This window comes from Leuresthes tenuis, unplaced genomic scaffold, assembly GCF_036924035.1.
Source record: "Leuresthes tenuis unplaced genomic scaffold, fLeuTen1.0.hap1 SCAF_3, whole genome shotgun sequence".
In the NCBI taxonomy this organism is placed as follows: Eukaryota; Metazoa; Chordata; class Actinopteri; order Atheriniformes; family Atherinopsidae; genus Leuresthes; species Leuresthes tenuis.
The window spans coordinates 3,724,158-3,750,836 of record NW_027325357.1 but is presented as its reverse complement, the minus strand read 5'-3'; the positions used below and the strand labels follow the sequence as shown (position 1 = coordinate 3,750,836).

The 26,679-nt window shown below is 42.1% G+C and overlaps 1 protein-coding gene across 9 annotated transcripts in view; it reads right to left on the bottom strand.

The window, feature by feature from the left end:
- Positions 1-26,679, bottom strand: part of ptprt (protein tyrosine phosphatase receptor type T) — a 348,700-nt gene that overhangs the window by 81,191 nt on the left and 240,830 nt on the right. For 3 of the 9 annotated variants that reach the window (XM_072381458.1, XM_072381461.1, XM_072381463.1), the window contains 2 exons: positions 22,917-23,052; positions 15,801-15,833 (listed from right to left, as the gene is read on the bottom strand). In XM_072381458.1, the coding sequence (XP_072237559.1) occupies positions 15,801-15,833; positions 22,917-23,052 (169 nt within the window). Of the gene's footprint in view, positions 1-8,461; positions 8,492-15,800; positions 15,834-22,916; positions 23,053-26,679 lie in introns of all 9 variants that reach the window. The other 6 variants (XM_072381459.1, XM_072381464.1, XM_072381462.1 and 3 more) reach the window with 4 other exon arrangements.

Genomic DNA, 26,679 nt, shown 5'->3' with positions numbered 1-26,679 from the left:
CCATCAGCTACACTTTCCACAGTGACGTGAGAATCTTGCACTGCCCACAAGCTGTCAGAACACAGTGACCCATTAACCAAATTTCTCACTGCGTACAAGCTGTGTTTGCTCCTCAAATCTGAGCCTTCTGTGCTTCGCTTGCAAATCAAAGGGAGATTCAATCACTCGTATGTGCATCAGGAACAATTTTAAATTGTAAATTTAGCTCCGGTTGAGTCATAAAATCCATCTTGTACTTATTTCTCTGAAGTCAACAGAAAAACCTCCTCCAGGATCCACCAACACATTTTTCTACTTGCTTTAAGTGCCTGACATCTAGTCACAATCGGCACACAGTGGGCTGTGTTCGTGAGCGTTGGTTTTAAAGCTGGCCTGTGTGCATGTGCTTGTTTCCTTCAGCAAACACTTGAGCTCCTTGAGAGGTGTGTAAGGACCGAATGTGCTGGACAATCAGGCTTTTCGGCTGTGTGAGAGTGTTACACGTGGCTGTTGTACTGGGCTGCCGGTCCAAACTGGGCAGTGAGTGGGTGTGTTTCTCGGTGACTTATCACGACGCCGCCTAATAGGCCAGTTTGTGTGCGTTTCTGGAAAGCTGCTCCATCTTTCAAAGCCACTCCAAAGAGGGACATCGTCCTCAGCAGATTAATCATGTGTATGATGAAGTTTTGCTGCTCAGAGATGTTTAAACTGAAGGAAGATGGACTCAAACTGTTGTTGAAAGGCAGCTTTTTTGCTTGGTGCTGATTATGATGATTCGTGACTTTAAAAGGAGCCGTTTTGGTTCCTGCTACATTTCTTTTAAATAAGAAAAAACTTAATTACTAGCATGAAATATAATCATGGTAAATTCCGAACTATAAGCCGCTAGTTTCAGGCTTTTAGAACCGCAGCTTATAATACGCTGTGGCTAATTTTTTTACATGCCGCCAAAAACATTTTGCCTCGTAACATTGGACCAATAAAATTAGCCAACAGTCCACAGCGGTCCAATGAAATTGTACGATAAATCAAACACACTTTCCTGGCAGGCTACTGTCTGTTTTTTTTTAAGCAGCCGTGTTACAGGCACTGTTAAAACCGATAGGTATTTAAGTTAAAACCATCAGTGTTACAGGCACTGTTTGGGAAAATAAAGCATTTACGCCACGTATTTGTTCGTTATGATACGTATTCAAATTAAAACCATCAGTGTTACAGGCACTGTTTGGGAAAAAAAGCATTTATGCCACGTATTTGTGCGTTACTGATAGGTATTTAAGTTAAAACCATCGGTGTAACAGGCACTGTTTGGGAAAAAAAAGCATTTGTATGCATCTATTTGTATATGTTACCATACGTAAATAGTTAAAAGTTTAAAAATCCTCACATGTAACATCTTTCTGTGTAAATATCTCATATCATAATGTGGAGACCCGCTGCTTATAATGCGGTACAAAATGGATTTCCTTTTTAAAATTACAGGGTGCGGCTTATATTCAGGTGCGCTTTATAGTTAGAAATTTACGGTATAAAAACAAATGTGGTTTCTTCTTTAAAAACAAACTGAGTTTTCTAAAGACTAAAATAATTGGGTCTTATCACATAATATAAACCTAAGTTTACATGACACAAACAGCCCAGATCAGGGGTAAATCCAAGTTTGAGCGGCGGTCATTAACCGCTGAGTGTTAGCAAACTGCAGCCAAGGAGAGCACCAAAGAAAAGGTCAGGGGAACAAATATACAGCAAACATGACGGGGAACGGGGTGAAGAAACAATGCTCTGCTCAGGAAATTAAGCACAATCTGATGTTTGATGATGGCGAGAACAGCTGGGCCTCTGAGCGCGACATCATGACTGTTTCCTCCCTTCAACACTTAAGTGAGAGAACAGCCTGAATCCCCAGGAGCCACTGGAATCATATCGTAACATTAGATCAACATGGCAGCTGGACCTGATGGCTAAAAATGAGTCGGGGGTTATATCTGGTGGTTTGAACCCACTGCAAACTTCCCCATCATAAAAGAAGCATGACGCCCAGTTTGAATGATACAACGGTACATTTGAGTCCTATCTGCAGCATCATAAATGCATCTCCCTACAAGTCCTCATTTCACAACATGAACACTGACAGTGTGCTGCAGAATAATCCAGTTTGAACTGTGAAAGTGCTCATCTTTGTGTGCCTGAACGCATTCATTTGATGTCTTTGAATGCTGAGATTGCTTACGTGCCTTTACATTTCTGTGTGCTGTGAGTACAACACGGTGTGCTTTTATTGATCTTTTCTGTATTTACGATGCGCTTCGTACATGTAAGTCACTGCACTGTCAATCCCTCAGAAGGTCGGGAAGCAATAAGCAACAGATCAGCGATGGAGGCAACATCTCCTTTCACTCCTATCAATCCACCGCCTCATAGAATCCTGACAGCAATGTGTGCGGATATGAAAGTAAAGCGGGAAACATATTAGCCGGGATCAGATGATGAGCCGTACTTGCCCTTTAGTACTACAGCAATTAAGCACAGAGGAGGAGAAATGAAAAAAGACAGAGGCTCAGCAGCAGAGGAAGCAGGAAACAAATGAAACACTTCCAGATAAACGAGGAAATTGAGGAAAAACAACAACTCAACAACAAGTGGGAGGAAAGATGGAGGTGTCGGAAAAAAGAAAGTGAACGACAGCAAAGGTGGAATGGCTCAAGAAACTTTCTCCCAAAATAATTTCCTTCCATCAACCTCAGATCCAACCTTGCTCCACTCCACACCAATTTATAGTCGGCGGGGCCCCAAAACCTCCGGTGTGATTGGAGCTTAGAGTGGCCTATTCCTGGCTATCTGACTGCACTTTGACAGAAAGTGGGCTGGAGATGGGCAAAAAAAGGAAAGCCAAATGGATAGATGGAAGATAAAGGTGGAAACGGGGATGAAGAAGCTGACACGAGGAAAGTGGAGAAGCAGTTATAAGGTAAGAAGCAGTAAAGGCAACATTAAGACTTTAAACCTGGGGCCTTCTCATTATCCTCCCCACTGTTTCACTGCAATGTTACTTATCCCAATTCATCCCAATAATGGGCTAGTTTAAATGACTAAGCCCTCGCATATCGAAAGTGACAATGAGCGACACATAATCTTTCTTTAATGAATGTCAGAGCAGCAGTTCATTAAGCGCTCAGGTTAGCCCACCAGGTGACGGCAGCCGCCAGAATCACGGACTACTTTGAGCCCCGGGCGACGTTAATTGCCGGCAGTTTGATGTGTTGATAATGAGAGACGTGTGGTAGGGGACGCTGAAAACCATCAGGGGAAGCCGAGTGCTTCCCCTGATGGTTTTAAGAAGAGACATTATTCCCAAATGAGACGGGATGGGAAGAAATGAAGCGAAGCGGCAGCGCTCTCAGTGAGGGAAAAACAGCCTTTTATCGTTGCTCATTTGATAAAATGAACGTCATGAGAATGTAAAGGGTTCATTTCCCAAAAGCTGGGACTCCATTAAATCACATTCATTAGTAAAGTTTCTTTGCTCAGTTCCTTTAGAATAAAGGAGACTTTTTCATCTCATGTTTACCTGTATAAGGTGAAGCATGTGTGCCATGCACCCATGCCATGGTTACTACAATCGTGTGCTTTGATTCAACGTGAAGGTGATTAAAAATGACTAAATGTGTGCAAATCGTTCTTTAAAGTCCCAGGAAATCTTAGTTAGTACGTTTTCATGAATATCTCCTGCTTTACATCAGTATCCAACCCAAAAATAACCGAAAAACTGCGGCTGTCCTGATGATTTTGGTAGTAATCTTTAAAATGTGAGCCCCTCCCATAAGCCCAAAAGGAAAATCATGACATGAATTCTTTAAACGGCGTTTCCAACATATTTGTAGAAACAAAAACTGCTTATTGGTGTACAGATAAGTAAACCTAAAGGAAAACCAAGTCAGTGCGGTTACATGAGCGCCATCGGATCGGATTAATGGTTAAATTACAATAAAACTGAGTTATTCAGCTCATGTAGACACCTTAATCTGACAAAAAAAGATCGGATCGGGTTAAGACCCGAGATAACTCGATCCAAACGTAGACGACAGTGGATCGGATCGAGCGTTCTGCTCCAGATTTTTTCCCGCGATCGTCACCCGGAAGTGGAAGGAGACGAAATTCCTGTTGCTGTCGTCAGAAAGAAAGAAACAACGCGATGGAGAATGCGCCGTTGTGCATCGTCTGTGCCATAACCAGCTCATCACAGATGGAGAGGGACGCAGCTTCATCTCGCTCTGCGTTCGCCATCTTTCTGAATGCCTGAGTTTGTTGTTGTTGGCGGTGAAGACGTCAACAGGAAGTGGCTCTATTAGCGATAGCTGAAATGGGGACAGCGCCACCTATCGTACCGGGGTATGACATGCTTTGTGCCAGTGATTCCATTCATTCACCGCCATATATCCAAGGATAATTACCCTCAGATAAGGAGCAGAACCCAACTGTAGCTATAATCCAGTTAATCTCATCATGGAGACCCACTGACTGTCCTAAAGACAACCTCAAGCTATCCAACCAGACAGGGCAAACGGCATTTGTTTCACTTGTGGAGGGATTGGCCAAAAATTCCTGCATAATTTCTAGAGTTGCCTCAGCCATTCGGTAGGCAGCAGGATAGCTCAAACATCCTCCAGCCATCCCCTGCCAGCACTGCAGCCAGACAGGCAGTCAGTCACCTCAGGATGACAGCAGTAGCTCCAGAGGAGGCTGCAGGCGAAGCCCAAACAAACTTTCATCTGCGTATCACAGGATTTAGAGACAAACCCGACCAGGGAGGGAGAGATTGAGGGATACAGCGAGAGGTGAAGTGAGAGAGATGGAGGTTGCAACGACAGAGAGAGAAATGCACACACACACTGCAAAAATGCATGAGCCTGGCGCATTTTTAAATCCCCTCTCATCTAAGAGTAAACATCCAGGGGCTATAACTGTGCGAGCATGTTTATATGCGAGTGGGTCTGCATGTGTGTGTGTGTGTGTGTGTGTGTGTGTCTGTGTGTGTGTGTGTGTGTGTGTGTGTGTGTGTGTGTGTGTGTGTGCAGCCACTTCTCCGGCCACTAAGTCTTTAATTAATAGTTTCTAATGTCATATTCTGTGTTATGTCTTGTATTGTTTGCTTGTTGGGATTTAGTTTCCACTACAAACTTCAGAGGCTGCAAATTATATTTTCGACTGCAGGCAAAACAAATTTAATGAAATACGATGGTGATGTACAAGGTTTTTGTTTTTTTCTTCAAACATGAAGCTCTGAGAATTTATTGCTCAGGCTGCTTCACTTCAAAGCCAAACTTTTCACATAAATGAAGGTCTTTTTGTAATTCTGTGTCCTTGCATCTTACTGCAGAGTGTCATCTGATCGTCTCTTTGAGTGTCAGAGCATTTTAAGTCAAAAAACAATCTTTTTACAACACTGAACCAGAGGTTTTGGTGCTTTAACAGAAGCTAAGCAGCTCGTGAGAAGAAGTTGGTCTGATATCCTTAATCAGACTCTGTTGCTTGTTCATAAATCAGCTGCAGAAGGACCTCCAGGGAGACTGCGGGCCATCGAACCCAAAGAACATCCCGTGTGCACACGAGACGCTGACTGGGGGTGGCATTAGTCTACATATAACCCCATTTAAAGCAGATTGGCCACACCGGCTGAAGCAAATTAATGACTGCAACGGGTGAGGAAAAGCAGCAAAACCAACCTGATGGCTGCAGTCACTCTAACTGTGTGTTTCTCACTGTAAAGAAGTCATTTCTGCTGGGGTTAAAGAGCCAAATGAGGGCCGTTTTAAGAGGACGTTTTGGCATGTGATGATTGTTCCGCTCAGTTTGGAGCAAATTCTCCGATTCTTTGAAGAAGGCTAAAGGAATAGAGAGTTTTTGAAATTCTCTGCAGGGATTTGTAAATGAGCTCAGGGCAACAGAGTGCGTGCGGCTCCACAGGTATGCTAATGCGTGCGAGTGCACGTGTGAAGGCAGCGCTTCATAACAGCCCTTCATTAGAAGTGGTTAATAAGCAGGAAACGGCCACTTGGGGGAGAAGATAGCAGTGAATTACACTGACCTTTAAGAGAAGGGCCCGGCACACAATGCAGAGGAAGTTTCACTGAATTCTCCACCAAACTCACACTGAAGCCAGTGCAGCCAGCACATACGCCACGTGCACGACCAATATCTTCAGATAGGATACGTAGAATGACGTAGTGGCTTAGCTGGTGGAATAGCCTTCTGGTTTGGAGTGTTTCAGGAATAAGTTACGACAGCAGAATGTATTCAGATATCAGAAATGACAGCAAAGCCATTAAGAGCTCAGCCTCTGTGGAGACTTTATAAAACATACTGCCTGTACAATGTTTATTAAATGTCTACATTTCAGTATAAATACATGGTCCACAGCAGATAAAGAGAACCAATCAAACCAGTGGTTCAAAGTCAGGCACTTTGGGCTCAGACAAAGCTTGGAATAAGACACACCTCTAATCTGACTCTATTCCTTGATGCTCAAATGTATTTAATTCATCTTATAGACACTAACCCAGTAAGTTCATAACATACCAAACACCTTAAAAACAGGCCTTTCCAGAGGCATGTATTAGTTTCTGCTCACAAAAGGCTAGAGGGACATTTTTGTGCCTCTTTGTGTGATTTATGTCAGTCATTCTGGTCAATTTGAGTCTCTTTGAGGTTGTTCTGACTAACTTCGAGGCTGTTTTACACTGCATGGTGGTGGTTTTGAGTCTTTTGTTGCTCATTTACAATTATTTTTGGCTGTTTTGACTCTACAGTCACCTTATTCATTTATCAGTGTCTTTTTTTGTCATTTGTCTGTAGGGGAAAATGATCCAAAACTACATACAGCTGCAAGGATTCACCCCCCCCAACACTGCAAATCAGGTTTACTGGCAACATCTGAAATCGTTCAGGTGTTTTTGGAATAAATGGCACAATAACAGTTTAAAATAGTTGCTAAACAGAGGCTGGAGCAGGTCAAAACAGCAACAGGAGCTCTACTTGGTTCTAAAGATACTCGTCATGAAGGGGTTGAATAAGTTTGAGACTGCGGTCGACATTAAAAGCGGAATTTTCTGTTGAATTCCAATAAAACACTTGAAATAATAGTTGTGTTGAGCTATCTATATTGTTCTTGCTTGATTTGTTTATTGCAAACAGCTACTAGTTTGCACATTTTGCCAATAAACCTAATTTTCAGAGGGCGTAGAATACGTTTGATTGTAACTATCTGACATTCAGGTGCTTTCAGAGTTCTGTGAAGGAAGGTCAAGACTCAGCGTTTAATTCAGAAACCATCACTTCCTTCTTCTTCCGCTCTGCTTTGACAGAACGACTCGTGTGCTCAGGGTTGTCGTCTTGCTGCACGACCCGCTTTTTATTGATTTCCACCTCACAGGGCCTTCTCATGGCCGGTGAGAGAGGTCAAAGGTTACAGCCCTGAGCCCACTGAGGGGTTATAGTGGCAGAGCCCAAACTGGTTATGTATGTAATGGTAAGCCGAGATCGTGAAGGGCGCGGCTCAAACCGACCACACAGCTGTGAGTCCTTGACGCCGGTTTAATGTGTGTTAGCACACGTTGATGCTTGGCTGAGGCGACTCTGTCTGGCCTGTGTGAATTAGGTGAAAATGAGCGCCTTCAACGCTTCCTCCGAGGTCTGCAGAAGTCTTTGTGTCAGGATATACTTCCACAAGCATGTGTAGTGATAATAATACCTTAAAACATCTGTTTATTAAGTTATCACACTGGATGAAAACGCCTCATTCTAATTTCATCTTCAAATTAAGCTCTAATCCTGCAGGTTGACTGTATTTTTGCAGCTTATGGATTTGTAATACTGGATCATTTTCCTCAGTAAGTCAAATATCCAATTCTAATTGTTATTTTTCTTTTGTTTCACCTGGATTCTTATTGTGAGCTTTAAGGACTCGTATGAAAACCCCTCCCAGCTGCTCTGTATCTAATGAGGTCGATATCTATATACAGCTGTAGTGTTTTTCACATAATACATAAATTCAGGATGTACTCGGTCGTGCAGCATCTCAATTTCAGCTTTTTTAGCAAGCTGCAGAGGATCAATATGACTGATTTTACAAAACAACAAAGTATTAAGCTTCAAAAATGGTGTTTTTTTAAGAGTTGTAAATGTTACTGTGGCTAAAGGCTGAGAAACAAACCAGTGTGCTGCTGAAATTAACCTTTAAATGTAGATTCCACCACTGCCAGAGGATTTTCTGACATCAAAACAAAAAGCAGTGATGTTTCAGGTTCATAAAGCTCGGTGAGTTCAACACACAAGTCCTCGTATTCACCGAGGAGTCGAATGTGATGAAAAGTTAAACAGAATGAAAGAAAATAGGACAAAATCTGAACAGAAATCAAGAGGCAGCCATAAAGAACAAATAATGGGTGGAGACAAGAGTTGTTCCTGATGTGAAATCTCTACTTACAGGTAATAAGAGTAGGAATAAGCATGTCTTCTGAAGCATGGTGAGGTGAGGCCGGTGATGACAACAGAGCAAAACCCAGAAGAAGGACAAACACAGTGGATTAGTTCACGGTTTGAATGAAAATCGTTCGACTCGTTGGCAGTTTTACCTGTAATTTCATCCTACAAACCTGAATGCTTTTATGCTTTCTTACCTGCATCCTCATGAAAACTTTGTCTTTTATTCGAATAAAGACCTGATGCTTCCCCTGACAAACATTTCATGGGTTTATATTCCAGCACTTTCATGTTCTTACCTGCCCGTGTGCACGTTTTCTCCCGTTGAATTAATAAAGTGTACTGGGCTGTTATTTTAGTAGTAGTTAGGAATATTATACGGTCTGTTCTGCCACCATATCTCTGAAAAGATCTACAGAATGCTGTGCATTAGATGTGAAGCGGTCAGCAGTTAATGTAATAAATTAGCGGTAATAAGGAGCTCTATGACGTGTGAAATTATTACTTCACTCACCCAAATAATTAAACATTTTTTTTAGGGCTTTGCATGTTCATTAACTTTTAAAAAATGCTGGCATCGATTTATCCGTCACTCAGAGCTACAGCAGAAGAGAAGGAGTGAACGTGTTTGTTGATTGATTGTTTCATCTGAAATTAGGAAAATTACATCATTAACACTGTTGGTATTTGACATTTAACCGACTCCAAATATCTGAAGTTGAGGTTTAACTTTGGATTTTTGCCCAGCTTTGAGAAATTAAACAACTCAGAGAAAAATAAAGTAGAATTTTTCACTCATAAGGTTTTACATATCAGGACATAATTAATAATGAAAGTCTTAAGATGAGATGAAAACAACCTCAGATGAACAACAACACCTGACATTTTACACTGTTTCACTATTTATTGAACAAAAACTGAGACAAACCACAGAAGCAGTGTGTGAAAAACTAAGTGAACCCCTGATCCAGCAGCTTCAGCAGCAGTGAGCTGCAGTGATGGTTTCCTGTGGGACGTTATCAGTCTCTCTCATGGTTCTGGAGGAATCTCGGCCACTCTTCTCTCCAGCGCTGCTTCAGCTCATTGAGGTTTGCAGCATTGGTTTCTGCACAGCTCTCTTAAGGTCCCACCACAGCATTTCAGTCAGGCTGAGGTCTGGACTCTGACTGGACCATTGCAACACCTTGATTCTTTTCTTTTTCCCACATTCTGCTGTAGATCTGCTGCTGTGTTTGGGATCTTTGTCCTGTTGATGAGCCAGTTTCAGCCCAGCTTTAGCTGTGGGACAGATGGCCTCACATTTGACTCTAGAATACTTTGGTATCCAGAGGAGTTCATGGTGGACTCAATGACTGCAAGGTGCCCAGGTCCTGTGGCTGCAGAACCAGCCCAGATCATCAGCCCTCCACCACCGTGCTTGACAGCTGGTATGAGGTGTTTGTGCTGATATGCTGTGTTTGGTTTCCTCCAAACGTGCTGCTGTGCATTAGGACCAAACATCTCCACTTTGCTCTGGTCTGTCCAAAGGACATTGTTCCAGAAGTCTTGGGCTTTGTTCAGATGCAGCTTTGCAAACCTAAGCTGTGCTGCCATGTTCTTTTTAGAGAGAAGAGGCTTTCTCCTGCAGCCCTTCCAAACAAGCCATCCTTGTTCAGTCTTTTTCTAACTGTGCTGTCATGAACTTTGACCTTTAACATGCTAACTGAGGCCTGTAGAGTCTGAGATGTAGCTCTGGGCTTTTTCACCTTGGGGTGAACTTGCTGGGACGTCCACTCCTGGGAAGATTGACAGCTGTCCTGAACGTTTTCCACTTGTGAATAATCTTTCTCTCTGTAGAATGATGGACTCCAGATAGTTTGGAAATGGCCTTATAACCCTTCCCAGACTGATGGGCAGCAACAGTTGCTTCTCTAAGATCATTTCTGATGTCTTTCCTCCTTGGCATCGTGTTAAAACACACCTGGATGCTGCAGAGCAGTGAAGCTGGTTTTTCACACACTGCTTCTGTGTTTTGGCTTATTTTTTATAAAATAAATAACGTCACAGTGTAATACATGATGTGTATTTGTTGTATTTACTCACTATGTCCCAATGTATAAACCCCTATAAATGACAGCACACTTTATTTTGCACATTATTATAAGTTTTAAAGCTTTTTTCTTTTACCGACTACTTTTAGATAGTTTAGTATCAAAGTATGGATCCATCTGTGGTACTTTACCATAATTCAAGTTAAAATCAGACTGTAATGGATGATAAAGTGTCAGCACGGGGCTCTAAACTCTGCTGATTCACCAGGGACACCTTGGTATTTCACTTTCTACCGTTGTCATCACATTATAGATTACCAACAGAATATTTCCCTTGAATTCTTTATCTCTGTTTAACCTGTAGGTTTTCCAATGATAATTGAATGCTTAAACCATATCTGCAGGGGGAAAAAGGCAAATAACCCCCCCCAAAGGCACCACTGGTGCCTCCATCACCAACAGCCAGATAAGTGAAAAGATATGAGAGGAGGAGAGAAAGAGAATACAAAAAGGTGGAAGACGAACAAATGGAAACGGGGAGGGTTACAATCAGTTTGATGAGCAGTGTGTGTTGCTGCTGTAATGACTGTTAGACTAGATTTGGCTTAAAGGGCTAAAAAATATAGAAAATGGATAAAAGAACAACAAATAAATCGCTCAAACAGGAGACAAAACTTAAGATTAGAGCCAAGAAATGTTGAAGGAGGTGTTTACTTCATCAGGTCTTTGTCCTTTCAGAGGTATACGGCTGCACTTGGCGTCCCCAGCATCTCATTCATCCACACACGTGTTTAGGTGTGTGTTTATGTGTGTGTGCGTGTGACACCGGACTCCCTGCAGCATCTCTTTGATCGCTTGTTGGCAACTTTTCCCCCTGGCATGCACCCTTCATCTGGTGAGAGGCCAGAGATGGGGATCTCATATGTAAGGACACACAATCACACACCCGAACTCACACTTCATCGGACCGGGTTGAAAAAGATCAATATTTATGTTCCTATTTACAGAGGCAGTGACACGACTACTACTCTCTGTGAAGGAGAAAAATGTTGAAAGTGTAAAAGAGTAAAACAGGCGGACGCATGCAAATGTTCAACACACACACTTATGTTGCATTTTTAATAGCCTAAATACACACCTATCCTCAGCAGGTGCAGCGTAACCCATCAGTAACACCTGTCCATCCCTTTTCTTAAAAAAGCCAGCCATAACCCTCTTTAAGGGCTCTGCTGACATTGTCCTTATGATATTAATAAAGTGCAAAGCACTGAGCCCAGCTGTAAAAGCCACAGCCGTTAAGACTCCTCATAAATATTAATACAGCGTGGAAAAAACACTCCAGCAGGGCATCGTGTGTGTCTGAGAGAGCGACTGGAACAGATAAAGCGCTGCTGTATTCGTCACTGTGTGGTAGTTTTGCTCAGTATCTCACATTCATCACTGGAAAGTCTTCAGGCTGTGCAGCACGCTGCTGCGAGGCTTCTGACAAAGTGTCCTCATGGAGGACTTCTGCAGCCTGAGGTCATGTGATCAGGGCCTGCTGGCTGTGCAGCACCAGGTCGAAAAGCCTGAGATCCGTGGACTCTGAGCTGAAAAGCCTTCTTTCTAAATGAGCTTTTGCTGCTTTCATGTTTCCTGTATTTCATTCTGAAGCACTTCAGCTGCTGCAGGAATGACATTTAACCTTCTTACACATGTATAGACGTATAAGTTGTCATTTTATTGCAGCTCTTGGCTGCAGATTGTTGCACGACGCAGGAATGTAAACCCAGCTGTCGAAAAACTACCTTTTCTGAATGCTTCTTCAACACTTGCCTGTTCCCATGTGTCTGCTATGAGACGAGTGCACCTTACCTCAGCTGAAGTGGCATTTTATCATCTTTGTTCTTTTTTCTTTGGATGCTGTTGCAGGTAAAGCCTAAAACTCACCCATCCTCAGATAATGCACCACTGTTTGGAGTTATTATACGATTCAGAGATCAAACTGGGCTGAAAACACTGAACACTGCTCCAGTTTGTTTCATATGTGAGCCAATTATTCATTTAATGTGGCAGGATGAACACATTCAACGATGATCTCGGCCCAAACAGCCTTCAGAGACTGCATATAGAAGATAACTTTTATTGGTGAGAGTAACTGATCAGATGTAGAAGTCTGATTGTGAAAGAAATGAGAAAATGAGTCCAGTTCTTGCTTGATTTGGGGCAGCTGTGCATCTTCTACAACACAGCGTGTTTTTATGCTCCGTTTCAGGGTAAAATAGATGATAACATCGTGTCGGGGTGCACAGGATTTTTAACTAAAAGCTTCAGCAGCTCTTGTTACAGTGGATTTCTTATAAAAGTAAATGGTTTTCACAGACCTATGCTGCACAAACAGGCCTCTCTACTCGTATATCAGCTGCTATGTTGGAAGATGACGACTTCTCACATAAACATGCACTTAATCTCACACACACAGACCTTCCTGCTCTGCCTTTCTATGAATGACTTCTGCTGCATCGATGTGACGGCTACGGTTCATCGTGTGTTCACATGAGCGCTATCAGCTGAAAACACACACACACACATCACCTGCAGCTCTCACATTTCACCTGTGATACGATGGCTTTACTTCTTTATGTTTACTCATTACGTGTCAACAAAGAACAGAAAAAAAGCCTCGACTATGTCACCCTGCAGCTGCGTTCCACCGCTTTACCAAGGAAAACCTGACATTTGTTAATCATTCAGTCTTTGTGGTTAATTCCAACCTATTAGACCTGATGTGTGCATGCTAACACGCTTATATGAAGAGCATCCAGCGTGAGACACCCGGCTCCTCATTACACAGCAGCACAAACATGTTAAACATGTTTTAACACGTCCAACTGTGAGAAAGTGAGAGTTTGCAGAGAAGTGAGTTGATAAATAAAGACTATAACTGAGGAAAGTCATCTCTGGAGACCAGTTAATTAGCATAAGTCCATGGATGTGCCACACAACAACTGCTTTGGGGTTTGTGATACTGCTCAAACAACTTGTTCTTACAGCTGCATCTCAACTGCAGCAGACCTGGAGTATTTCACCCTCTGAAACCACAGCAATTCCAGCATTATTGGGTCGGGAAGGCCAAGAGGAGCATCCCAGGCGTCTTTCCGTCTCCGTCCTCACAGTCGGTCTTCAGCACAGCTTTGAGACGCTTGTTCTCGGCCACGTGTGCCCGGTTGGCAGCTATTGAATTCGAGTTGATTCAAGCTCAGTTTGTGAATGACATATTTACCAGTTTACGTGTGTGATGGCTCTTTGTGAGAGTATAAATGATCAGCCATCAGCAGTCTGAACAGTGCTGTAAAGTGGACCATCAAGCATTTATCTCAGCAAGATGCAGAGGACATTATTCAACCATGTGTCACATCTGCAGAATGGGGGGTCAAGGCCACCTCTGCTGTGCGTCTGTCTGTCTGTCTGACCGATTTATCCCTGATAAAAACTCAAAACTTTCCACCGAGCATGCATGCTTATGGCCCGACTGGAGGCCGCTCGGCTTTGAAAGACTGTGCCATTTGCAGTGGATCTTCGCTGACTTTCTCCTCTGGGTTGACGTAGTTTACTCATCGCCTCTTTTCTTTGCTCATAGACAGAAATCCTCCGGGGAGCAGCATATTGTGTGGAAAGAACTTTCAGGTCGTGGTGATTCAAGCGCTTAAAAATAGCCGCAGATCAGAGCACAAACCATCATTTCCAAATGAAGTTCAGGGTCTCAGTGGTTTCTTCTTAAGGGGGAATAAAAACATAAAGAAAGGAAGGTGCGTCTCTCTCATAAAGAGCCTTCATCATGTCCTGTTTAACTTTGCCTTTATGCTTTCAGGATGTGGCTTTAGAGAAGTTAAGGGTCTAACTTTGGGTAGATAAAGACTTCAGGCTGGCTTCTCACTCACACAGCATCACACAGCTTTGCGTCTTTAATTCCTGATGAGTACATATATCTGCATTTCTTCTGGTCTTGAAGCGAAGTAAAGAGATGCACGTACATTTGAATGTAAATGAGAAAGAGATAAACCCAAAGCAATCGCTGCACGACAGGCACAGAGCGGATTGTCTCCGAGCCCAGAACAGTGTGGGTGGAGATATTTGTGAAGCGTCGCGTTTCATTCGGCGAGATATTACCACATATCTCCCTCTCAATCACCCACCTGTGTTTCGTTTGCAGAAGCCAAACACATCATTTCTACCCTACAAAATTCCACTAATTATTTAACCTTTTTTGCAACACTGGGGGTGGCTGGCAGGCTTAATTTTTACTTTAGAAAATTCCATCGTGATTGTTTGCTCTGATCTGAAATTCAATTACGCCAACCTGCTCCCACCATAGAAAACATATCTGTTCACTTCTGAATTTCTGTCTCTCCTCTTATCCTGAACAATGGTGGCAAATAACAGCATTATTGTGACATAATGTGGATCAAAGCAGATGACTGGGACAGTACTGGACATCTCTCACCATGTAGAGGAAATGAGATGCATGTTATCGATGTAACGGGGGTGGATTTGTTCTCCAAAAAAACCAAGAATAGATGACGCACAACAGTGATGATAATGATCAAATATGCAGGGTTTGGTTCACCAAAAGCATCTTATGTTAGCCAACTTTTCTCACGCGTAGCCATTTTAAAAGTCCCATTTGCACCTGAATATTTCCCACATTTGTCCCCTAAGATACATTTCCTGGCATGGAGAAAAACAAAGAAGATAGACACTAATGACGTGAGTTTAGGCAGGATGCAAGACAAGTGCATAAATGAGGACTTCTATAATGGCCTGCATTAGAAATCTCAGAGGGAAAGAAAAGCCTACATTTCAACCACTTAGTGACACAGATCTGGCTGTTTAATGGCGCTGAGCGGAGCTTAAACTCCTGGTGCTTTCTCAGAGCTAAGAAAATTACGTGTGCCACAGAGACTAATATATTAGGCGTTTCATGTTTCAGGCCCCATCCAAGTGTTGCTTAGGACAGCACATTCAGGGGCTCTTTTCAACAATGTTGAGATTGGGAACCACTGCAGTTACGGTGTGGTTCTGCACGGCATCAGCACATTATTAATGTTAAACGCTGCTAGAGCCTGTGTGCAGCAGTGATTCTAAATGATAGATCTGTTCTTTAAGGCGTTCTTCCTCCATAAAGAGGGGGAGCATTTTTAACAATTAAGCATTTCTTTACATTTCAAAGTGTGGACTTTGTCATAAGATGCATTTGGAAAACCACAAATGCCGGCGAAGCCGAGGTGAGGAGCGGAGTGGATGCGTTCATGTCTAGAAGTAAACATACAATACCCCACGCTCAGAGTTCTCCATGTGTGAATCTCTCTATCGGAGAAAGGGCAAGGCAGGACGGGACGGGAAGGGGCGGAGCCAAAGACAGGAAACAGGAAGATAGAGAGAGACAGAACAGGGCGTGAGACTCGAGTCAGAGAGCTTGTTGTGAGAAAAACATTCATCATCTCATTTCCTTCAGTTTCGTCCTGCTTCTGTTGACACGGACAGTCCAGGAGAAAGAAGTCTAACCCGACTTTAAATGCTTTAAATGGGGCTGTCCCTCCATTTTCTGTGTATTTGGTGAAACTGCAGAAGCATTTTGGCTAAAATAAACCTTTTTTTCTACTAGTGGAGAAGCTGAAACATCCATTTCACCCACGTTTGGAGCAGCTTGACGTAGAAGTGCACAGAAATATGTTTCTGATGAGCAGAACACCCGAGTTATCGGGGGTTCAAAGTGATTGGATTTTCATCTGTTAGAAAGGATCAGACCTGTCCCACACGGCCTGAAAGGGAGGCTTCCTGTTGCAGCATAAATCCCCACATTGTGCCAGTGTGTGGACTTTAATAGGTCTTCACCCAGAGTGCTGTCAAGTGAAATATAAAGATAGAAGAATATATCAAAGTGACTGCAACAGGAGGAAACCCCAGAGGTTCATGAGTGGCACCAACAGTTTGTCAAAGAAAGCCCCAAAACACTTAAAGATTTAGGTGACATTTCCAGCAGAATTTGCTTCAAAGAGAAAAAGACTGGATTAATTATGCCAAATTTAATCATAAAAGGTTGAAAAAGTCTCGAGAAGTGAAAGCTTCCCATTGAAATCTCCCCCTTTTTTTAAAAGACTATTTTCCAAGTGTCACTATAGCTGTTCTGGCTGTTCAGTCAGAGAGACAAAACCATTTATTTGATGGATTTTCCTATTTCTCTCAAAGCAATAACGTCTTCATTTAAACATTCATTTAGGAGAGCTTCGGAATGGGCGAATGTGACAAGAACTGCAAAGAAAAATATCAGTTGTTATTGTTGTCAAGATTATGAGAGCTACTGGAGAGGATGGTGATTGGGAAGCTGGGATGAATCAGCCTGAATGCACAAAACAATGGATGCAGGACACCTAGAATTCGTATGTGTGTGCAGGTTAAAACATGCAGCTATGTGCTAATACTTTGGATTCAGACTTTTTAAGTCTTTAGATCAATTTACACTCGATTTGGGCTTTGGATTTAATTATCGGTGATATTTGGACGCCACTTCCTTTGATCACACTACAGCTTGTATGAGATCCTTCGAGAGAAGGCTCACCACAGTCGAGCTATTTGGTTAACCAATGGCTCATAATTAGGAACCACATCAAAGACGATGATCGTCCACGTTTCAGAGCTCTGAAAAGGCCTTCTTCCCATTGGCCAACCCGAACGGATACTGCTCAAGCTGCAGCTCGTTGAGGCGCTTTAACCCGAAACAAAACTCCTGCTCCAAACTCTTTTTCAGATTAAAGTAAGTAGGAAATCACTGAATTATCAGTGTGTTTGCACACTTCAGCCTGATCCGTGCAGGTGAAGCTCATTTCTCTCACACATTAAACTCTTTAAGATCACTTAAACACTCGCCTCTTTGCACATGTATTTGTGCATTCACCCAGAGTCGTGACCTGGAGTTAAAGCACTGTATAATAATTCATTTAGTTACTTTGCTTGTTTTTGGTCTCCTTTAAGGGCTGACCAGGACACCAAAGGCGTTAGGGAGTCTCAGAAACAATGAAACACAAAAGCCGGCTGCTGAGTCAGAGTTTTAAACAGCTTTGATGAAAAAAAAACTTTAAATAACACAATTTTTCCTTCAATTTGCAGCTCCAGAGATGTCACCTTTCCCCCGTTACTTAGCTGAGGTCTGCTACTCTGCCGCACACACACAAATCAGCACTTGTTTGGGGAACTTCAGGAGCATTAATAATTCATCAGTCCACTTTTTATGAAAAGTGTATCTTGTGCCGCTGGTTGCCGGCAGCCCTGAGGGGAACCTGGCTGTGGAAACACCGAATCCCCATTAAGACTTCTGCCTTGTCCGGCGTTATTCAATTTTACACCACGTTATCAGCGACATCCCCTTGGCTTTCTTCAGAAAGTACAGTCCATGTGAAACATGTGTAACCATGCTTTTAAAAGATTAATTGGACAGCTGTGCGTGTTCACTTCCTGACAAAAGTTCGGTGGCAGAATAATTCACGGGGATTGAAAGGCTTGTAAAACACTTTCGATTTAAAAAACATTTCCTCTGCCGCTGGGATAAATGGCTAAAGTGTGCGGGTTTGAAATATAAATGACCTGAGAAAATGGTCTCCAATATTGTAACCCCCCCCACTGTCTGAAGCTATTTGTCTTCACTCATTCTGTCACTTATATCTCTCTCCTCTGTCTCCATCTGCTCTAACAATCTCTTAGTGCAACTTCCTTTGTCTCGTTCTTCCCTCCATTCATTCTCTCACATGGCTATAAGACACCTACAGTTACATCTACATACATCTGTTTTTCTCATGCTGTGACCTTCCATCTCATTTTATCCTAAATGATAACCTGGTTTAGTTTAAGTTCAACCGAGCAGCAGGTGAACTACGTCCCTCTTCTCCATGTTTTCTACGGGATCATTGCTCTTTTTTTGCACATCCACTGTGGTGATGCTTGCCCACCTTTATTTTTTACAGTGTATACTACTCAGTGTTAGCATAGTTAGCATCTCATTAGCATATCCACTTGAACCACTTGGGTTAGTAAGTTTTTAACGTTTCTTTAAGGTTTTCTTTGTTCCGACTCATCTCACATTTTCATCCTCCACTGAAGTCTCTGCCTATAACCATCTTGTTGCTTCTTCCCTTTTCCTTATTTGACCGACAGACTCATTGTCATCATGTTTGGGATATTCTCTGTTAGGCCAGGCTAGCCTCTGATTAGCATTGCCAATGTGCCTCTTTTCCTCTCTTGAAACGGATGTAAAGCGTTCAGACAAACAACGAGGCATCTGTTTCTCCCCGTGTTACTGTCTGTCTGTGAGGTTTTACCTTTTCCTTTGTTTGTATAATCAGGTACTTTGCAAAAGTTTGAAGAGGAAAAAGCCTCTTAACGGCACTGCAGTAAAATACACGAAAGCAGACCACAGAGGAGGGAGAGAGGCAATACTTATGGTAATATTAGTAAAATACGAGGATGAATAAATCAGCTGTTTGCAGTTTAAAGTGCAGTATGTGCGGAGAATAGTGACCTATGGATAAAAATGTCATTTTTCATCTGTTTTGGTTAAAAAGGCAAGTTTCTGAGTCAGAGTTTAGCTCTTAAGCTTTAACCAGAATCTGTGGTGCTATTTACAGTAAACAATGATTACTTAAGTAAAACGAGTCAATCATACCCTTCTAAAGCCGTAAATACAGTCTGCTCTCACTAAGGACAACTTCGAGATGAGATCAGTGTTTTCAGGCTACCGGATTTATTCGTATGTTGGCTTTAGATTTACGGTAAAAGGAAATCAAACCAAGTTCCCTCCATTTCACCTCCCTTAGTAGCTCTTAGTAGATACACAGCATATTTTGTTCTACAGTACACTTAAATATTAACTGATCCCGATATACTAAAACTTTAAGACTTCAAATTCAAGCAAGATTAATTTGTTTTGAAACACAATTATTTACAGAGTGAAAAGGGAAGCTGAGCTGTGGAAGTCTGAGGAAACTATCTGAAAGAACTTCCTGTAGGATTGCTAAAAAAGCAAATCAAAATGCCTGTTTTGCTGCAGAAGACCTTCAGGAAGATTTATCGGAGTCTGGAGTGCTGCTGCATCGCCCCACTGTGCAGCTACACCTGCTCAAATATGGCCTTCATGAAAGAATCATTAGAAGAAAACCTTGCCTGTGTCCTCGCCAGAAAATTCACTGGCAGAAGTCAGAAGTTTGCGAATGAAAATCATTAGTCCTGATGCATTTTGGAAAAACGTGCTGCTGACTTGAGAAGCTAGTAAACATCTTTTCAGACTAAAAAGTACTTTTTTTTTTACTGAAATGTGCAATTATATGCTTATACAAAGGATTAAAAAGGGGGGGAAAGCTCACTACCACCCCTACTGATGGTAGACCTCACAGGTTTGGGCCTTGTGTTACAGTCAGTAGTAAAAGGAACATTTTACGGGTAAAGAGAGGAAAAGATTCAGTTAAAAACCAGAACTCTAGGAATAAAAATATCACATCATGTGTCAAAAGGTGGAAAAGCTTCTAAACACACCTCAAAACTCACAAAGCACAAACATTTGAGGCACAAGCTTATGCCATTGCTCTCATATGTCTCCCATCTAAGCACCATCCATCCATTTTCTGGCTTTTTTGGAACTGGGTTAGCAGCAGTACCTCCGGCACCTCCTCAAGCTCCATTGGCGCTACCATTTGGCCCAACTCCTCTTTTCAGAAGCAAGGTGTCCCTTTTCTTTTGGAGATTAAGTTTAGTGGTCATCTAGCCATCCAGATAGCCACCACTGTCCCATTTAAAGGGCTAGATCACCTGTATCCCTTGATCTCCAAAGGAAAATTAGCCGTTTATGTTATGTTTATGCATGTAGCATAAGGGGGTCTTGCCTAAAGACCCCTACTGAAGGTAGTACCTTTCATGCAAAGGTGTCAGGATTTGAGCCCAGGTCACCCACAAGAAAGGTGGCAATCTTACCACTACACTATCCAGTCCCTTTGAAAAGGTAGGGTAGGGCCATAATCTTTCCAAGTGGGTTTTGGGTCTGCCCCAAAGCCTCCTCTCGGTGGGACATGTCTAAAACTGCTCCCCTGCCAGATGTTTGGACGTTATCCAAACCTCAACTGACACCTTTCGAATGGCAGGACCAGAGACTCGACGCTGAGCTTCTCTTGGATGAGGGTTGCGGATAGAGTTTCTCACTCTATCCTTTAGGTTCAGCCAACAGCTCGTGACCACGGCTTAAAGATGGAACTTAGATCAGCTGGTAAATCAACACTACTGCAGATGGCAATCTCCATTCCACTCCATTCTACCTACACTAGTGAACCAGACCCTGAGATACTTAAACTTGAGGTAGCAACGCACTCCTTTCTTGAAGATCCTGGCTTCAAACTAGGAGCTGCTAATTCTGTTCCCACCTGCTTCAAACTCTGCTGCAAACCACCCGAGTAGTTAACAAGCTAACAAGACCACATCGTCTGCAAAAAGCAGAATGCAGCCCTAAGAAGAATGACGTTTAAGCCTCTGGCCTTCTGGCTGCACAGAGAAATTCTGTCCATAACTTTGTCTGCCGGACTCCAACACCCACAGAAATTTGACTTGATGTTGGCAATGCAAACCAAGCTCTCACTTGAGTTGTCCAAAGAGCCCAAAACCTCAACAGGATGCGATGAAGGACACACTTCCAAGCCTTCTCAGAGTCCTCAAAAGAGTGTTTCAAATGACAAGAAAAGGATCTCAGAAGAAGAAGCCTTTTTGTGGGAAGAACAAAGACTCATTTACAGGGTGGTGCCTGCCATATGTTGCCATGTTCCTTCATGTTTTGGGGGATAAACTTTAAAATATGGGAACTGTAATTCAATCAAAATACTAAAGAAATGTTTCTTCTTCAATCTATCTTTTGGAATTCAAAGTATTCTCAGTAACAAACATTTTGACAGGCTCCAACACGTCTTTTGTTTCCGAGTTTATTCTTCTTCTTATATTTTATCATTCCAATATAAAACTTTCTGCTTTGTTATGAATAATCTCATCATAATTGTCAGTGTGTGTTGATGTTGGGGTGACTACAGGTAAAAAAATGTTTTTTTCAATGTTTAGCATGTAGGACCATGTAAAAAAAATGTAAAATTATGACACAAACATCAAACAAACAGCAAAAATAAATTGTCAAAGCAGTATGAGGGTGAGGTTGAGGGGGGATATGTAGGGGATCAATGAAGCAATACAGAGAATAAGAGAAAGGAAAGGAAAGAAAGGCAGGTGATGGTGGCAAGCCAGTGTGCATGTTAACAAAGACACAGCCAGCTTTACTGTCTGCTGACTGAAAAACATTAAGTTCACCCGGGTTTAGATATTTAAAACTCTGGGTCCCTCTATCTTTATTCTTTGTGCTTGCAAGGGTTAAGAGGATGAATTATATTTCCAGGTTTAAACGTGATTAGAACTTTTATAAAGGAAAGAATACAATTTTGTGGCCCACACAATCCCACAAATCAGTGCGTAACCTGCAATTTTTTAATCAATACTGATCTCTATGAAGGCTTTTGTTGATTTAAACAAAATAATAAACCATTATGCAGTAAAGGTTTTAGCATTTTGAATTATACATGTTTTAAATCCACTGATCTAAAGTTGCTTTCGACACTTTAAGCAGTTTATCAATATCTCAGTTTTTAACTTTGCTGCACTGAAGAAACCAAATAAAAGTCTTTTTTTTATGTTTAAGTGTTTACTATCACAACCCCAAATCAGAAGAAGACGGGATGGTACAGAAAGTGCAAAGTGCAGTGATTGTTGCTCTTATTTTGGCGTTAATTTGTCGTCTCAAAAGCTGAGTTTTATCTGTAAACACACGTCTGTTTTTGTGTTTCAGGCCTGCAACACATTCCAAAAAAATGCCGGAACAGTAGAGCTTTAATCAGACTGTAATCTGGCACAGAGGATATATCAAGAGAAGAACAGTTTCAGGTGTTCGTACCGATGGTCTCTTCTTGGAATGAGTGTGAAGGCCAGAAATGCAAAAATGAATGTATGTTAACAAATCAAATGAAGCTGATGAGGAAGAACACATGAAGTACCCTAGGTTCATGCTGTCTGTTTAACAATCAGCGTCTGACCTTTTCTTTTCTTGATTTGGGGTTGTAGACAGTAACAAAGAGTTTATAAAGATTGTTGGTAGCCTCTGTCTAACACAAACTGTTATATTTTAACTGGTCTGACGACTGGAAACAATCAGTTTCCTGCGTATGATCAAACTTTTTCCAGTTAATGGTCAAAAAGCGTCAGATTCAGCTCGGTGTTTGACAACAAACCCAGTCTGACAAAGGCTACCAACCATCGGTTCTGTAGGTAAAGAGAACAGAGCTCAGGATTTAAAGATAATTATGTTGTCTGGTTACCAAATACCTGCGCTTGAAGGTGAGGACAACTCCGAGGAGGATGATGATGAACATCAGAATCCCTGCGATCACACCCGCCATTTTCACCGTGCTGTCCACCTGCTTCTCTGGCTCCATGGCATCCGAGTCCTGGGTGGATGCACCTAAACCCGCGCAGACACACACACACATATGCAAACACAAACAAGTGTGCACAAAGTCATATCAGTAGGAAACCTGGAGCACACACAGTCCTCTAAAAGTGCATGCTGCATACGTCCAAACATGTACATTAACACACGTGAATAAATGCACACGAACGGAACATTAAGTACGTTAGTGAGCTAAGATGAACAACTGCATGATTAGTCCCAAGGTGAAGTTATGTTTAAACACGTCATCAATAATTCAAAGAACCAAACACAACTCATAAAAACGATGGAAACATTAAGAGGCATACAAAGGAACACACTGCAAATAAACAGAACAAGTACATGTGCAGGAGGAGTTTAGTTCAAAAATCAAATCTAAAAAGGACAAAATACCGTATTTTCTGGAGTATAAGTCACACTTTTTTTCATAGTTTGTCTGGTCCTGCAACTTGTATATCAAAATATATGTAATTTTGCGTGTTTTTAAATGTTAATTCATCCTGACTGACATGAACCAAGGAGTAAACACTGCTATCGACAACGGCGAAAGGCTTGTATGCTAACAAAGGAAGCTAATCTCTGGCTGAAAGAAAGATGGCCAGAGCTGGAGGGACGAGTCCACAGGTGGGTGCTTGAACGTAACGCAAGAGGCTCGCCAATGGTGCAATTATGTTTCTACGCCCTGGTACTGGCCAAGGAGATGAATATGAATATAAAACCAAGAAGACGGGCCTTCTTGGTGTTACTGCTTCGTGCAACACAACCACCTCTCTATCAGACTACAGACAACAGTGTGTCAGAAACTGCCGGCAGACTTCCAAGCCGAGGTCGACAGTTTCCGTGAGTTCATTGAAAAGCAGGAAACTGAACACAAGGAGTCACCGGATCATATGATCAGCATGAACGTCTGTTCTTGGGCTTGGATTTTGTGAAATAAATGTCTAAATAAGTGCGACTTATACTCCAGAGCGACTTATAGTCTGGAAAATACGGTAATTAGAATTTACCAACCGAAGCAAAGCTTTTTAATTCATTTAATTTAACATCCAGCTTCACTTTGGAACAAAATGTTTGAGGAAAATGGTCACTGTAGACATTACAGGTCTTTACATTCTGCAACATCTGGGATGAAGGACATGATATCAAGTGACAGTGAGAGAAAAATCTTGTAGCCTTTGGAGAAGTCAGCACTTCATAAACGTATGAAGACTGAAACATGTTCTAAACAATAAGAGAGTGAAAATATCTTCAGGATAAATTAACAAAAAAAGGTTGAAAACAAGATAAGAAAGACTTTAAAGCTACAAGGTTTTGTTTCCCCACTCGAAACTGTCCAAGGACAAATCATAAAGGAATGTAAATATCACAGTACATGCAGGGCTTTATCTGCATCGCTTTCATTAGGAGGGGAACAGATGAACCAACAGAGGGTAGAAAAAGCTGGGGGCAGGTGAAGAAGACGTTGAAGTGTAGTGTTAAAGGAACTGCTTTAGCTGCACGGTTTGTGTGAAAGTGAAAATAATGCTAAGGCATTATATCGTCTATATAATGCATCCACAGCTCATAGGCAGGTGATACAAAGGGCTTTACAATGAGCTGTTTCTTAGATCAGCTTCTTCCTATATGATAGTGTTTTAAAACATACATTTCCAAAGATTTCCTATAGTTTTAACCATTAAACTTTGTAAAAACTGAAGGTTAAAATGAAGTCCTTTGTTTTCCATGTAACTTTAAAATGGTTGTGTAAGGGATGGCGACTCTCTACTTAAACACCCTGAGGACAATGTGCTATTTACAAGTCTAAAAGTGTGGTCAGACTTTTTGCACTCGTACAAAAAGTCAATGGAGGGACGCAGATAAGATGCATTTCTGCTTTAGGCGATTAAAGTTCATCTTAACCGGGCGATTTGCGTGATGTTTGCTGCAGGAGAAAGTAACAGAAGGCAAAAGTTACCCCCGAGCAGCATCGTAAAAGGCCATTAAGACGGCTTCTGGACCGTGCAGCGTGCCACTGGAAGGTGGCGTGCAACCCGACATGACGGCGCTTTACGTGTTTTCAGGATTTCAACAGAATGTAGAAGGCAGCAACAAAGCCACCTCACTCATTCAAGAGGAAAAAAACACTGCTTAAGGTTCTCAAGGATCAATATTAACATTTACTAAGATCTATTCAACAGCTATTTTAAATCTTGGCATCTCTTTTTCATTGCACTCGTCTTTAATTTGACCCTCCAAACTTACTTTGTGTGGTGTTAGCTAGCAGAAAACAGCAGACTGGACCTCGTTGAATCAGTTCCACACAACTTTCTGATGGCCATAGAGATGCCTGATGTTACATTGCTTTTATTTGCACATCTGGGGAATCTTTCCCAGAGCCGAAGAAAGAGAAAGAATTCTTCTTTTGTGCTTTCGTGGCAGTTTGATAAAAGCAGTTTTGGTGCATTACCGCCGTCCAGTTGTGGCAAAAAGCATTTTCTTTATCAGGGAACATAAGAACGAAGGAAGACAAAACAATAGTTCCATAAACCAACTGATTTTTGTCTTTAGTTTTCTTGTTTTATTATTTTTCTTTAACTTAATGATTACTCAGCTATTACAATAACCATTTAGAAACATGCCAGTAAGTGAACAGTCGATGCTTTCTATAATTCATCGATTTTGACCGAGCTCCATCACATCTTAAAGATCTCATAGCTGGATATTTCCCCAACAGAGCACTTTGCTCTCAGGCTGCAGGTTTCCTTGTGGTTCCCAGAGTTTCTAAAAGCAGAATGGGAGGCAGAGCCTTCAGTTATCAGGCCCCTAAAAGCAGAATGGGAGGCAGAGCCTTCAGTTATCAGGCCCCTAAAAGCAGAATGGGAGGCAGAGCCTTCAGTTATCAGGCCCCTAAAAGCAGAATGGGAGGCAGAGCCTTCAGTTATCAGGCCCCTAAAAGCAGAATGGGAGGCAGAGCCTTCAGTTATCAGGCCCCTAAAAGCAGAATGGGAGGCAGAGCCTTCAGTTATCAGGCCCCTAAAAGCAGAATGGGAGGCAGAGCCTTCAGTTATCAGGCCCCTAAAAGCAGAATGGGAGGCAGAGCCTTCAGTTATCAGGCCCCTAAAAGCAGAATGGGAGGCAGAGCCTTCAGTTATCAGGCCCCTAAAAGCAGAATGGGAGGCAGAGCCTTCAGTTATCAGGCCCCTAAAAGCAGAATGGGAGGCAGAGCCTTCAGTCATCAGGCCCCTCTCTGTGGAACCAGCTGCCAGTTTGGCTTCAGGAAGCAGACACCCTCTCTACCTTTAAGATCAGGCTCAAACTTTCCTTTTTTAATAAAGCTTATAGTTAAACCACATATCCCTGACCTGTTATGGTGCTTTCTGATGTCTTTTTTGTGTTCTCTAAACCTCCAGCTGGTGGAAGCAGATGGCCGCCCTCCCTGGTTCTGGTTCTGATGGCAGTTTCTTCCTGTTAAATAAGAGTTTTTTCTCTCTACTGTCGCCTTGTGCATGGTCAGCATCGGGGACTGAATCGAAGTGAAGACTCTGTCGGTTTCTTACTATAATATAACTGCAATAATCGGACTGAAAACTGACTTCCTAATGCTCAGATGTGCACGTTATTGCTAAGATAGGACACAGACAAAGCAGAAACTCCAAATAA